Below are 13688 nucleotides of genomic sequence, written 5' to 3'. Positions count from 1 at the left end.
GGCTGACGATGGCAACCATCTCGAGACATCATCGGTGCTAGTCATTTAGCCCTCCTGTTCACCATCACTGAGGACGTGCTTGATCACTTCACTCTTTCCACTCCTCCTTTCCAGCTCTATCTCGCTACACCGGACCGAATGTCCTGAGTGAGAGCAGCTTCGCCCCCATCCAGTATGTTCGACACGTCATTGCATAGAAGCTTCCTTCTGGTTGCAACTATCAAGTACAAGTCTCGCAGTCTATCAATCTCGCAGCCATAGTCGGCAGCACTAAAGAACATTACTCATCTGAGCAAGAAATCCACGCGTCCAATACGCCACTCATGCGTCTCCGTAAAAGCCACACGATCTTTCCCCCCAGTCTACCGATAACGCCATGTCGCTCGGAATGCAAGGCAATTGGCTTAAGCCCATGCAATAGTCTCAAGCACTCTACCAGCGACTGTTGCCACCCAGAGGAGCGGTGTTGCTGCCAGTCCATCCACCTCCGCCTCCACGGCCGCCACGGCCACCACCACGACCGCGGCCACCACCATAACCACGACCTCCTCCTCCACCACCGCCATACCGAGCCATCTCGGCAAGACGAGGGTCGACTTGCTGCTTGGCCTGGGTGAGTACACTGACAAGCTCGCGGGCTTGCTTGGAGTCTGTGAAGAAGTTAGTATGAGCTGCAAACTTGTTCGATCGTTGGTGACTTACTGTCAGCAGTGAACAGAGTGATGGCTGTGCCCATACGTCCAGCACGACCAGTGCGGCCAATGCGGTGAACGTAATCCTCAGAGTTGTTCGGGTAGTCGTAGTTGAAGACGTGAGTGATGTCCTTGACGTCTTGAGACGCGAGCGAAGTCAGTAAATCAAGTCTTTCGGAATATGACGCGAAGTGAGCATGAATAGGAATAGCATTCCTTTGCCGGATGCTAGCAAGGTCTGTCAAAGTGTGCAACATAGCACCATCCACGGCGAGCTAAGTGTCCACACGAAGCGGACAGATAGCAATCGCCATAGCGCTCGAGGCGCACACATCTACGTCCAATGTCACGGGCTTGTGTACGACGATCTCCGGTAAGACATCCTTGGAATGCGCGCGATCTTGCAAGCAAATGCAACACACACATCATGAAGAACTTATGACATCCCATTTCTCTGGCAGGTCGGAGGTGCAAGCATTCAGAGAAACGAGAAGCTACAGCACAGCAAGCAAGAGCTTACCGTACCGATCAGAAGTCTCCAAGGAAGCCTTTGATGAAGAACAAAGGAACACGGACAGCCCTAGACATGTGGTTATGTGTGCACGACAAGCGCACGGAGTGCAGCGTGTGACAGAACAGACCTCGCTTTTGCAAGCGGGCCAAGGAGAGGAAGGAAAAGGTGCAGGGAGGGCAAGGGAGGGGGTGTTAGCAAGCATACCAATGCCACGAGAAGCCACATCGGTAGCAACCATGATAGGGCTCTTGCTCGTCTTGAATTCGTTGAGGACCCAATCACGCTCATTCTGCTGCTTGTCGCCGTGGATTGAGAGTGCTGGCCAGCCGTCCTGGCGGAGGAAGCGTGTGATGTCGTCGGCGACACGCTTCGTACCTGTGAAGATGAGGATTTTGTTGGCCTTGTCCTCCATGATCTGCTCCAAATGCTTGCTCATGCGGTCACGCTTCTCGAAGTCTGAGACGATCTCGACTATTTGAGTGATGCGCATGTTTGCGTGGAGATCGTGGGAGCCGATATTGACCTGGATGAAGTCCTGCTGGTAGTCGGAAGCAAGCTGACGAACCTCCTTGGGCCAAGTAGCGGACCACATGCAAGTCTGACGATCCGGACGAATCTGGCCGATGATCTTGCGGATCTGAGGCTCGAAACCCATGTCAAGCATGCGATCAGCTTCGTCGAGGACGAGGTATGTGACACGGCGAAGGTTGGTCTTGCCACCCTCGAGCATGTCGATGAGACGACCTGGGGTGGCAATGCAGACCTCTACGCCCCTAGCCAGATCGCGAATTTGTCCACCCTTGGGCACACCACCGTAGACACAAGTGTTACGAATCCTCGAAGACTTGCCGAATTTGCTGACCTCCTCTTGAATCTGAACAGCCAACTCACGGGTAGGAGCGAGCACAAGCACAATTGGACCATCGCCAGGTGCGAGAAGAGGCTGTGCGTTGATGTGGACGATAGCTGGCAGACAGTAGGTGAGCGTCTTGCCGGAGCCGGTCTCTGCCACACCAACAACGTCGCGACCGGAGAGAGCCATGGGCCAGCCCTGAGACTGAATGGCGGTAGGGTTGGGAAAGCCCTGTGCCTTGACTTCATTCATGACGTAACCTGGGAAGCCAGCCTCATCGAATGTCTCAACTGGCTTCGGTACATTCTGACCCTGGATGGAGATCTGGTGCTTGCGGCGGAATTCGTCAACCTCAGCTGGTGTGCGGGCTGCGACGGTAGGAGCCTCCTTGTAGAAAGACTTCTCGAACTTGGGTAACGAGTTGATGTCATAGTTCTGCGCCTTGAGACCAGCGCCGAGGTTTGACATCCTGTCGCCACCCGCTCCACCACCATATCCACCTCCTCCAGAATATCCGTTTGAGCCACCTCCGTAGCCGTTACTGCCGCCGCCGTAGCCGCCGCTGGCACCGTTGCTGTAGCCGTTTCCTGACCCACTGGAAGATGTTAGTAAATGCCTAGCAGCCATAATGCACGTGTATGATGAAAGAAGCCTTTGGCGCAAGGCTCGCGCGCCTAACTAAACTTTCTGGGCTTACCCATAGGAGTAGGAAGTTGTATCGCGCGAGCCGTAGCCACAATCATCGTTATTATCGTACCCGTTCGAGTAGCCGCCACCGCCACCGCCGTAGCCTCCAGCGCCGCCGCGAGAGCCACCGTAGCCCCCACCAGCGCCGCCGCCGCCATAGCCTCCTGAGCCGTAGCCAGCCATGATGTGAGTCGTGTGCTGTTGGGTCTGTAGTGACTGGTTCAGATGTGTTGTGTAAGCGTGGAAAGGAGCGTGTGGTAGATGTGAGGGACGGTGTGATGTAAGAACGGATTCGGATGAGGTGTCGTGAGGGATGTGTTTGTGCGCGAAAGTGCAAGTGCAGGCTGAAATTTTGATGAAAGGAACGAAGGTTCGCATGACGCTAGCCGCAGATTGTGCTAGCGTCAAAACTATGCGACGTCAGTGCTCAGTCAACCTGAAGATTCATCGAGGAATGACAATGTGTCTCCTTCATTCAATGACACTTTCTTCACTCGAGCGCAAGTCAGCGAGCTAAGTCAGCATATCAAGACGACAATCCTAGCTCTAACTCGAAGCACATCGGCACTCGCCACCACCCCTAATACGATGTGAAGCATCAACACATCATACAAGTAATACGATCCATGAAGTTTGCGCCAAGAACAAGACGGGATTGAGGCAAAGTATTCACAGAACTATTTGACCATCCTCCCCATCACGACAAGTCTCTCAAACTTCCCAGGTCCGATCCTTAGCTCGGCGTCAGCCAATCTGGTGTATCCAGCCTTCTCATACGTGCCTATCAGAATCTTCTCGACCTCGTCGTCCGGCGTCTTTCCCCAAGCAGCCTGGTGCTCCACTGGCTTAGCAGGGACAAGTACAATGTTACCAGCAAAAGCAAACCATTCCGGGAGCTGACGTAGCGAGGTATAATATCCATCGAAAGCTGAAGCCAGAAGTCCTTTACCACGGAAGCCTGGCTCGAAGTAGATCATGCCGATGAACATCAGGCTCTCGTCCTCGAGACTCTTGCAAACTTCAGCGTCTTCAACATTCTTACTCAGGCTTCCATCCTTGTCGAATAAGGCTTGAAGACACTTCGCCGTTTCGGAGATACCGCCCTTGCCTTTACTGGCTTTCGGCGGCAGTAGTTCGTCAGTCCATGATGCTTTGGCATTCATCTTCGCGGCTGTTGGCTTGTCAATACGCCACGAGCTGATGTAGCCAGCATACTCACCTCCTTCGTCAACATCATCTCGGTCAATGTACGAAACGTAGAGTCTCGCATGGTAGGCCAGGCGACTGCTGCTGTCCTCATCGAGAGAGACCTGGAGGCGCACAGTCAGTCTGGCCTCACCGTCCTTGAGCGTAATATCGGTGGTAGATTCTTGGGCGGCCAAAATTCGCGCGGCTGGCGGTTTCTCTGCCGGCTCTGCCACGAGCTCGGGCTGTTCTACGTCAAAAACAGCATGCTCTTGGTCTGGGTCGACGGCTGGCTGCGCTCGTCTACGCTTGCGACCACCAGCAGTCTTGCGATCTCTGCCTAAGCCATTTGTCGCTAACGGACCGGCCGCTTGCGCTGCCTCCTGTTCTAGTCCCTCTTCGTCAGCACTATCGTTCTCTTCACCTGTTTCGTCTTCAGCGATATCTGTGTCAGCCCGTCTCCGCTTGCGTCCACCAACAGTTTCACGACCCTTCCTCGAGGATCTTGCTCTGGACGGACCTGCCGTCGGTGCTGCTACCGAATCTGCTGCTGGAACTGCCGCCGGATTTACTGCGTTTCCTGCGTTCACCAGTGCTTGGCTCTCGACACAACAAGTATGTTCAGTGCATGTCAGCCTGCAAGGGTGAGCACAAGGATGAGTTCGTGCTACTACTGCTCTGTCTGTGGCACCAGAGTCTGTTCTCCCAATGGCACCTGAAGCTTTGGTCTTACCCTTGCCGTTCGATTTGTTCTTCTTGGGTGCCATTATGTGGGAATACCGTTCTCGATCTCTGCGCTTTTCGAGCAGCCTGGCATCGCATTGCCAGTCTTTGCTACTGTTTGGCAACACAATAGCGCGAAACAAAGCAATGCACGAAATGAGCCCTTTCATCGTTATGGTCAGCTTGGGATGCCCACCATTGTCCACAGGCACATGTTTCTTTGTGCGTAGGCCTTCCAGCTCATCAAAATTTACACGCAATCTCCACGACCGCTGTGTTGACATGGCGCAGAAAGTAGCAATCAGAAGAAGTGGCAGCATCAATAGATCGAAGTGAGCAGCAATTGACTCTCATACACTGTACACACACATACTTCAATCATACATAGCTTCGTAATACAATCATAGCCGCCATGAGATTCACCTGTACGCCTCGCGATAGCTGCGTCGTCGTCAAAGACTTTGAGCCCATATGCACAACCCAAACCCTAACCCTAAGGCCACGTGCACATCTCTTCATAATGGCAAAAGAGCAACACTCACGAAGTCCTAGCAGGTCTTGATGCCGAAGCTTCGCCCTCAGCAGCCTCCTGCGCATCTTCTGAGGAGACAACAGCCGGGGTTTCTGCCACTCCAGTTCTTCTCGTCCTCACTCGGAAAGCATTTCTCAACCTCGTCCTCAACCCTGCATCATCCTCCCGCCCAGATCGAGCTTCGGAAGTCTCTGCTTGAGACTCTCCTCGTTCTGTCTGTCTTCGCCTAGCCTCCTGGAACCTCCACTCTCTCAGCGCTGCTAGCCGTTCTTCTCTAGACATCGAGCCTGCAGAGGAATTACCCATGAGGCCGCGCATTAGACTTCGTCTTACAGATCTTCGGTCTCCAGCTGCTGCGCCTAGCGGAGGAGGCAGTGCTTCACCTTCTCTGCTTTCGAGGGTGGCGCTTCGTGAGATGGGATTGCCGTCCTCGTCTACCTCAGCTGTATCGACAGAAGGTCGTGGTCGAAGATCGATTCTGCATAACGGACATGTCCCACTGACGTTCAAGAGCCAAGGGTCGATGCAGTCTGGATGGAAGCGGTGGTCGCAAGGCAATATGCGTTGATCTTGGCCGATTTCGAAGTCCTCCGTGCATATACTACATCCCTGATTGTCCTGATCCGAGGCGTGGCTCGCTTGATGTTGTGCATGAGTCACAGAAGCTGCAGCTGCTATGCCGCCTTCGGTGGACGAGGTTCTCGGAAGCTCTTCTGCGTTGTGGACGTTCGTTAATTCCCCACTTGCACGTGCATCTCGTGCAGTCAATCCTGTCATCTCAGTCGGTCGTCCTTCCTGCGCCGTTGCACCTTCGCCTAACTCTACATCTGTAGGCTTAGGTGCTTCGGCGCCTCTGTCGCCAACTTTTACGATCGGAAGAGTGTCAAGCATGGCTCTTGCCAACCCTTTCACTCTCGTCTGCCGTGCTCTGCCAATGATGTTCCTCGGCCCATAGCGTTCAGGATGCCGATGCGCTCGTATGGCACCAGTGATAATGATGACCAAGAATAGCGCCGTAATGACACCAGTGATGGAATAGAGTATGATCATCGCAACCGCAGTCCCCGGGCTTGGACCCAACGGACCGTTGTTGCCCTGATTCTGATTCTGATTCTGATTACTGTCAGATGGCTTTCCATGCCCGGTCCCATTATTCGCAGCATTCAATTGATCCATTGATACAATCTCGATATATGCGCTACCCGCCATACCTTGCATCAGATCCGCGAAGTTCTGCAGCATGTATGTCGAGTCGTTCTGCGTCTTCATGCTGTACACCCAAGGGTACAGATTGTTGTAACCCGTGAGGTTACAGTAGGCGGCAGCTGTGCTATACCAGATGACGGCGGTTGCATTCACTGAAGCGGCTCGGTTGAAGATGTCTGCAGCGGCGATGTTGCCAGCGTATGCGGACTGATCGCAGGAGATCATGGCAATCGAGTCTGTACTGATGCTGAGCTGATTCGAGGCGTTGGCTACGACTACTGGTCCCGAGAGGCCGGGAGGCTTCATTTACGTCAGTCACATTCAATCGAGTATGAGCACGTGAGGTCCTCTGCTTACTGGTAGATTATTTGCAGCAGTATCGGTTAATGGAAGTATGGCTGCGGTGGGTATCATCACTCCTCGCTCCGAAACCTCCATCATGATCGAGTTGTTGTCCTCCAAGCCTGCGTTCTCCATCGTCCAATTCATGGGCGTTATATTCTGCGTTCGTCCCAATGCCAGCATCAGTGCCGCAGCACACCTCATGGTATACCGTGACCCCATCATGATATCGTGATACCAGATCTCTTACTCTGTCTCTGCCTTGCAAGAATCTGAAGCATATACCAGCAGGAACCCTTCACTTCACCAGGTCACATAACCCAGGCAATTCAAATCCAATGATTCCAAGCCCTCCACTTAACTCTTACAGCGGCCGCGCGCACTTCCTCGTTCCGTCCTTCCAACAACCAAAATCTCACTCTAGATTGTCACGAGCACCAAGCCCCCAGTAGAAAGATGACCCGATGACATCCGCCCAGGCATTATCATCATTTTCACAGATGAACGCAAACGAGAGCGACAGTAATCGCCACAGAGCCGCCCAGACCTTGGTCTTCCGCCGCAGCGCCCTCTAGCGCCGCATTCTTCGGGTCATGGATCATGGCATGGAAACGTGGGGCACATCGCCTCCCATCCAAAAGAGGCAAAGTGCGATCGCAAGTGAGCGTGAGATCGCGCAAGCTCCCGCGGAAGCATGCCTGCATTACGTGTGTCGAATCGGTGAAAGAGGTGTGAATCATGTCCTAGATATGCCCGCCTTCTTGTACTCATGTTACATATATTACAACTGTCTGGTATGTAGTTCTTTCAAGCCAACCTCATATATCCTCCTTTCCAATGCCCACGCTTCCCAGAAACAGATTGAGTACGCCAGAACGCCATCGCTGAAACCTGAGCATGACAATAGTACTCCTTCACATGTGCCCAACCTATTGCCATATCGCCTTCCAGCGAAGCCAAATGCACAACTTCTCCCCCAGCACCGGCTCTGAAGACCTTTCAATTCCTCTTTAACTGCCCCTCAGAAGCAGTAACAAAGGTCTCCAACCCCGGCCTCTTCAACGCTGCCACCTCCCGACCAGCATCGCGCTTCTCAAAATCAAACTTAAGTAGCTCACCCAGATCAGGTGCTCCCTGCCCAGTAATCTCGCCAGCACCGCTCTTTTTCGGACTCATGCTCGTAATCGTAGAGAACTTACTAGTAGGCTTCCCCATCAGATTCTCCACTCGATTCTGTTGTGGATTAGTGGTAGTAGCAGCAGGGGTCTTGCGATCCATACTGAGCAGATCAGATACTGGGCTTGGGCTCTTGCGTCCTGCTCCGCTGAGGTTGGCGAGCAGCTCTCTGCTACGTTTGCGGGCTAGCCAGTCAGGCTTCCCAAAGCCGTTGCCGATGGTGAGAGGCAGAGGTGCGTCATCCTTGGGCGGAGGAGCAGGCGGTGGAGAGTCGTCTGTCTGCATCATCATGGGCCGTCGCGAGACAAGCGTGGGCATGACGATGTTCGTACCGGGTGGCAGCTCAGCAGCCGACGGTGTCATAGCTCTTTCAGCTACCTTGCGAGCATCAGGAAGTGCTCTTTCCTGTTCTGGCGATGATGAGAGTGTCTGGCGTTGTCCTTCGCTACTGGTAGGTGGTAATGCTGGAACTGCCGGCTCCTGTTGCTGCTTACTGGATGTTCCGCCAATTGGTGCAGCCGGGTCATAGACAGTATGTCGGAGCTTGAACGGCGCAGATTTCGTGGCATCTGTAGCCTCACCTGGCTTCTTCGCAAGCACCTGCTCAGGCGATGGCCTGCTCTCTTCAGGCGACTCGGATGCTGTTGCCGTAGAGCCGTTGCTTACTGCAGCGACCAGGGGTGGTGTCGGCGTCTGTGCAGCACGCGGATCGTATACTGGATTGCGAATCTTGAAAGGCGCCGTACTCTGTCCATCTACAGGAGTGACGGGCAGGGAATCATCAGCCCTTACCGAACCCTCCGGCGTAGGCGCCGTGATGGTAGGGTCAGATGTTGCTTGACTGCGGATCTTAAACAAAGCTTCTTGTTGCGCATCGATGGGCGTCACTGGCGTGCCCTGCTCAGAGTCAACCTCCGGTGTCATAGCCCTCCTGGTTGAATTTGACGGTGCAGCTGCAGTCGTGAATACTGTTGGTGGTGGTTGCGGAGTCTTCGTGGGTACTGAACGAGGTATCTCTGGAGCGCGCTGCTTAGCCATCATCGGTGTGATTGGCATACCGTCTGCGCCAAGAGCACCTAGCACGGAAGATCTATTGTCGAAGATGGCGGGACGGCCTGCGAAGGGCAATGGCAGTGCCTGCGGTGGAGTCTGCAGTCTAGCTGGTACTGCACTTCTAGATGACTGCTCGACCGGACTGACAATGTCGGTGAATGGCGACTCAGTAGTCCGCGATACAGCAGAGACAGGGTCCTCAATTGGTGAAGGTCGATCGCTTCGCGTAGGCACTCTGTATGGCTCCGCTGGCATCTCAACATGCTCATCAGCAGGAGTTGGCATCTCAATATGATCATCCGTGTGTGTAGGCATCTCCACAGCCGCAATGCTAACACCATCACCATTCGTCGAGCTCGGCGCGCCACTGTCAAGTGTAGCCACCGAAGGATTTGAAGCTGGACTTCGTAGTCTGAACGGAAAGGCATTGATGCCATCATGTGGTCGATTACCGCCCGGAGCCAAGTACGTATTCTGTGTGCCAGGAACGCGCAGACTAGCAGGATTCGCTTCTCCTGCGTTCGGCACAGCAACGCTCGTTGGTCGTGATGCGAAAGATTGATTTGACATGGATGACCGTCTGCTGTACCCAGCAAGATTCGCACTTCCATTTCCAGCGGCGCTCCTACCAGCCTGTCCAGTATCCATGACTTGCCGATTCGAGCTCCTTGGCCTCTGATCTTCAACAACCTGCTTCTGCGACCATGGCGCGGACCATAAGGACACACTACTCGTTCTCCGCTTCTTGGTCGAACCATCTGATGACGCAGCGCCGTTTCTAGAACCAGGCACAACAAGCGTGTTGGCTCCTTGTAAGATACTAGGAGGTGGCATATTCGAGGCCTTACTTCCAGGTCGGCCATCTGGTCTCGTGCTTTGCATGCTCGTCTGCCTTGCAGCCTCGTTCTCCTTGTCAAGCTTCTCCTCTCGCTTGAGTGTGCTCTCATCGTGACTGCTACCCCAGCCAGACCACATAGCCAAACCCCAATTCTTCTGCTTCTTCTTCTCCTCAGGTGCCACACCTTTCTTCCTCCTGTTCACAAGTGCAGTCGGGGGTGGCGTCTCACCTGGAATATCATCGTAGCCCTGCGCAAGCTCCTTCGCCTTCTTCTTCTGGAGCTTCTTCAAGTCGTTTGCGAACTTTACATCGTTGTCTCTCCTCTTCGATAGCCATTTGCGAACAGGTCCAGGCTTGATTGTGCCGATACTCGCCGGATCCAGAGCCAAGCAGGCGATTTCTGCCTCAGGTGCCAGGTTATAGAGAGCACCATGTCGCGTGACGCGCTGCCGAATCATGTGATCCTTGAAGGGTGGCAAAGGATCACCAGCCCGACCCACTGCGCCTACCGAATCCTTCTCGTCAGGCTTGGCCGTCTTTTTTCTCGTCAGATCTGTTGTCGAGGCATTAGAGGCATCACCTTCGTCTTCAGCGCCAGAGCTGATAATCGATACATTGTCATCATTATCTCGAATCTCGACGCCCCGGTGCTGCGCGTGCGCTAATGCCCATGCACCAAATTGTGCAACAGAGCGATACATGTATTTTGCAGGTCGTGTGAAGGACAGAGTGTGCGGAACATGACACAAGTCGTCCCAGACCTGCAGCTGAACATCAGTCGCCGGATACTGATTGAGCTGCTGCCGTCGCGGATCATATTCGCGCATGATCGCTTGGCTTGGCAGGTATCCATGCGGACTTGCTGCCTTGTGGGCCAGGTATATCTGCTCATCACGTAAGAGCTCTGCACCTCCGACTTGTATGAGCATTGGTGGCAAACCACCTAGTGTGGGCTGCAAGACCGGAGAGACCAATGGATGGGCAAGCAAATCGTTCGGCGCATAGAGCTGGAGCTGCTCTTTGAGCTTGATCTCCGTGCCATCTAACATGACGCTGAGGTCGTCGCCAAAGTCAGGCAGAGTAGGATGCATTGGCGCTTTCGCTTGCGCCATAGCTGGGGTTACGTCTTCCTCCTCTTCCTCGTCGCTCACATCCTCGTTGCCTCTCTTCTGTTTCCGCTTCTTCTTCCTGGGTTCAGCAATTGCCGGCAATTCAACTGCATCTGATGGTGCAGCGTCCATGAAAGTGCGTGCTCGCTTCTTTGTCTGGTCGCTGGGCGGCGGAGGCCATGCCATCGAAGGCTTGTGATGAAAGCCATGGGGTGGGATATAGTCGCCTGCGCCATCTCCAGCTACCGAGGGGAATGAATGTGTCAAGTCCACCCAGGGTGATAGTAATATCGTGCCTGCTGGGAGTGGAAGACCTTGATCGCGTAGTATGACCAGCAAGCTCAGAACCATCCCACCACCGGCAGAGTCTCCAGCAAACAGGATCTGTTCTGGCCGGAAGTGCTCAAGCAGGTAGAGATAGGTCGAGATGCAGTCCTGCAACCCGCAGGGAAATGGAAACTGTGGTGCAAGCCTGTACCTCGGAGCCAATATCCTCGCCTTCAACTTTCGCGCATGCCGTTGCATCTGATATCGATGTTCGTCCACCGAGCCGAAGTAATATGCACCACCATGAACGTACAGTATACACCTGTCGCACTTCGTCCCCGCCCGTTTCCGCTCATTGAAGTCCTTTTTCATTTCTATCCATTCTGCTCGTAGAGGAGCCTCAGGCCGTCTCCACTGCCACCACGTCTTACCACCAATCTTTTCCAGATCCCGTCGGCCTAGATGGGTGTGCAAAATCTTCGCCGCTCGTTCCAGGAATTGCGGTGCGACTTCTAGATCGTAGGTGCGCACCCATGTTGGCGCAGGAACCCATTGCGTGGTGAAGGCTTGCAGCTCCTCGACCGAGTGCCGTGATGAGTAGTCAAGGAACTGACGGATCAGCCGCAAGCCTTCGTGGTAGGAAATGTGTGCCGTGGGCTTCTGCCGTAGAGGGCCGCGGTTTAGATAATGTGAAAAGTATGTCTCAATGACTGATGGGGTCACTGCTGAGGCGACCGATAGCGTGTTGAAAGGCATGCTTTCGTCGTCGTAGTATTCAATGTTCGCGGTAGGTTCGCCTTCCTGTCCCTCTCCTTCGCTTTCGTCTCGTCCAGTCAGGGCTGCATCTGTTCGGACATCATATTATCGTGTTTCGTATGATCTATGCTGCCAATGTTTTCTCCCAAACGACACATAGTCCAGGTCTGGGATCGCGCTGTAGTGACAGTAGAAGAACGACCCAACGTCTTCAGCTGGTCTCTACTCGGCCGTTCAATAATAGTGTCGCGGCCAGGGGCTACGAATGTGGAGAGGGAAAATGTCAAAGCGCCACTCTAGCGGTAGTGCTAGCGAAATGTGAGACACACGTCGATCTCTGATATATGGTTTTGTACAAGAGTTTACAACAAACAGAGCTCCGGTCAAAGAGGAATAAAATACTGGGCGTGCATCCTCGCAGGAGTGCAGTTACTAGCACAATCCTCGGCTGTATCACGACTTGAAGCTATCGGAGAAAAATGCTGGAAAATTGCTGCTCGTTTCATGTCGATGATTGATCCCTGTAAGGATCTTCATCAGCCAGCCCCAGAGACGGATGTGCAGCGCCTCTAGTACTGTAGACGACTCGTGGCAAGCGAGTAATGATCCACTTACAACCACCACCTTCTTGCCTCTGCAGCAGGAACCACACATGCTATGTCTATCGCGCACCACTGTCTAAGTACCCTATGGCAATTATGGTCTGAACGCACGATGCGGGTTGTCCAAGACATGCATATGCTCAACCGCCACTTTACCGAGACACTCCCATCGATGGTACGAATGTCTGGACAAACCGGATCTCGCATTTCGCGACACTATACCACCTTGTAAACACCAAGCTATGTACACTGCTCTAGTCTACATTGCCATCTATCTAACGGGGCAGCGTGCAGAATCCTACGATGCGCAAGCTCAATTTGGTGCAGCACCGGGAAACCCCTGCGCTGCCACCACAAATATCCTGGACCTCACTCCGACGTATTCAACTGTCGCTAGGTGGATCTTGCTTTGCTAGCAGACCACTTCGAGCAATCGCTCCAGCAGCCATGGCATACTCTTCGGCTGCCCACTGCCCGATTTGACCCTCTTCGTCCTCTCCTTCACCTTCAGCAGCAGCGGTTTGGGCCTCCGTAACGCCGGCGTCCGGTTCCTCTCCATCGTTGCCAGCATCCTCAGCTTCATCTCTCGGAGCTCGATTCTGCTCAATGCTAGACGCTGGAAGGGTCGTGTTGCCAGCAGTCCTTTCATTGCCCTGTCCAGCCTCTCCCTCCAGATTCAGTGCTGGACGCGTTTTGGTGGAAGCCGGTAGTACACTTCCACCGCGTGCTTTTGCAGCACGTGGTTCAGACGGACCGGCTTCTCCTTCTCTCATTGCCTGCTTCCCCAGTGCCTTTGCTGATGGTCCGCCGTGTCTGCCACTAGCCTGGGGTACTCCGACCGCAGCCACAAGCCAGCCGACAGCAAGTCCAATGCCTCTCTCATTCCCGCTAGTTTCGTGAGCACGATTCTGCTGAACCTGGACCTGTCTGGCCACGTCCTGAGCCATCGTCCGATAGTACATACTGTCTGGATGCCTACCACAACAGTTTCTGCAGAACTGACACTCCCTCGAATGGTCCCATGCCTGTAAAATCTCGATGAATGTGTTGTTTTGGCAGGGCCCACACCACCGTTTGAAACCTGGGAAGAGCAAGTTTGATGACTTGGTAAAGGTAGGCAGCTGGCTATGAGATGTGGTTGGTGCTGGAGGTG

General features: G+C 53.8%; 5 protein-coding genes across 5 annotated transcripts; all 5 read right to left on the bottom strand.

Moving 5' to 3' along the window:
* Nucleotides 1-432: 432 nt before the first annotated feature.
* Nucleotides 433-2929, bottom strand: DBP2 (ATP-dependent RNA helicase dbp2; the record flags this gene model as incomplete). Its single annotated transcript, XM_064835682.1, has 4 exons — nt 433-650; nt 703-831; nt 1411-2654; nt 2757-2929. The coding sequence occupies 4 exons, from the start codon at nt 2927-2929 to the stop codon at nt 433-435; spliced, it is 1764 nt and encodes a 587-aa protein (XP_064696732.1).
* A 494-nt stretch (nt 2930-3423) lies between these two features.
* On the bottom strand, nt 3424-4698 carry LTS14_002976 (uncharacterized protein; the record flags this gene model as incomplete). Its single annotated transcript, XM_064835681.1, has 2 exons — nt 3424-4511; nt 4665-4698. 2 exons carry the CDS (start codon nt 4696-4698, stop codon nt 3424-3426), a joined length of 1122 nt encoding a protein of 373 aa, XP_064696731.1.
* Nucleotides 4699-5192: 494 nt separating this feature from the next.
* LTS14_002975 (uncharacterized protein) lies at nt 5193-6869 on the bottom strand (the record flags this gene model as incomplete). Its single annotated transcript, XM_064835680.1, has 2 exons — nt 5193-6692; nt 6750-6869. 2 exons carry the CDS (start codon nt 6867-6869, stop codon nt 5193-5195), a joined length of 1620 nt encoding a protein of 539 aa, XP_064696730.1.
* Nucleotides 6870-7733: 864 nt separating this feature from the next.
* LTS14_002974 (uncharacterized protein) lies at nt 7734-11933 on the bottom strand (the record flags this gene model as incomplete). The annotated part of the gene is made up of 1 exon (XM_064835679.1): nt 7734-11933. One exon carries the CDS (start codon nt 11931-11933, stop codon nt 7734-7736), a length of 4200 nt encoding a protein of 1399 aa, XP_064696729.1.
* A 985-nt stretch (nt 11934-12918) lies between these two features.
* LTS14_002973 (uncharacterized protein) lies at nt 12919-13482 on the bottom strand (the record flags this gene model as incomplete). Its single annotated transcript, XM_064835678.1, has 1 exon — nt 12919-13482. One exon carries the CDS (start codon nt 13480-13482, stop codon nt 12919-12921), a length of 564 nt encoding a protein of 187 aa, XP_064696728.1.
* Between the last annotated feature and the right edge of the window lie 206 nt (nt 13483-13688).

Source organism: Recurvomyces mirabilis, assembly GCF_035927965.1.
Source record: "Recurvomyces mirabilis strain CCFEE 5264 chromosome Unknown scaffold_6, whole genome shotgun sequence".
Classification (NCBI taxonomy): Eukaryota; Fungi; Ascomycota; class Dothideomycetes; order Mycosphaerellales; family Teratosphaeriaceae; genus Recurvomyces; species Recurvomyces mirabilis.
Note: the sequence above shows the minus strand (reverse complement) of the source record. Positions and strands in the feature narration are given on the sequence as shown.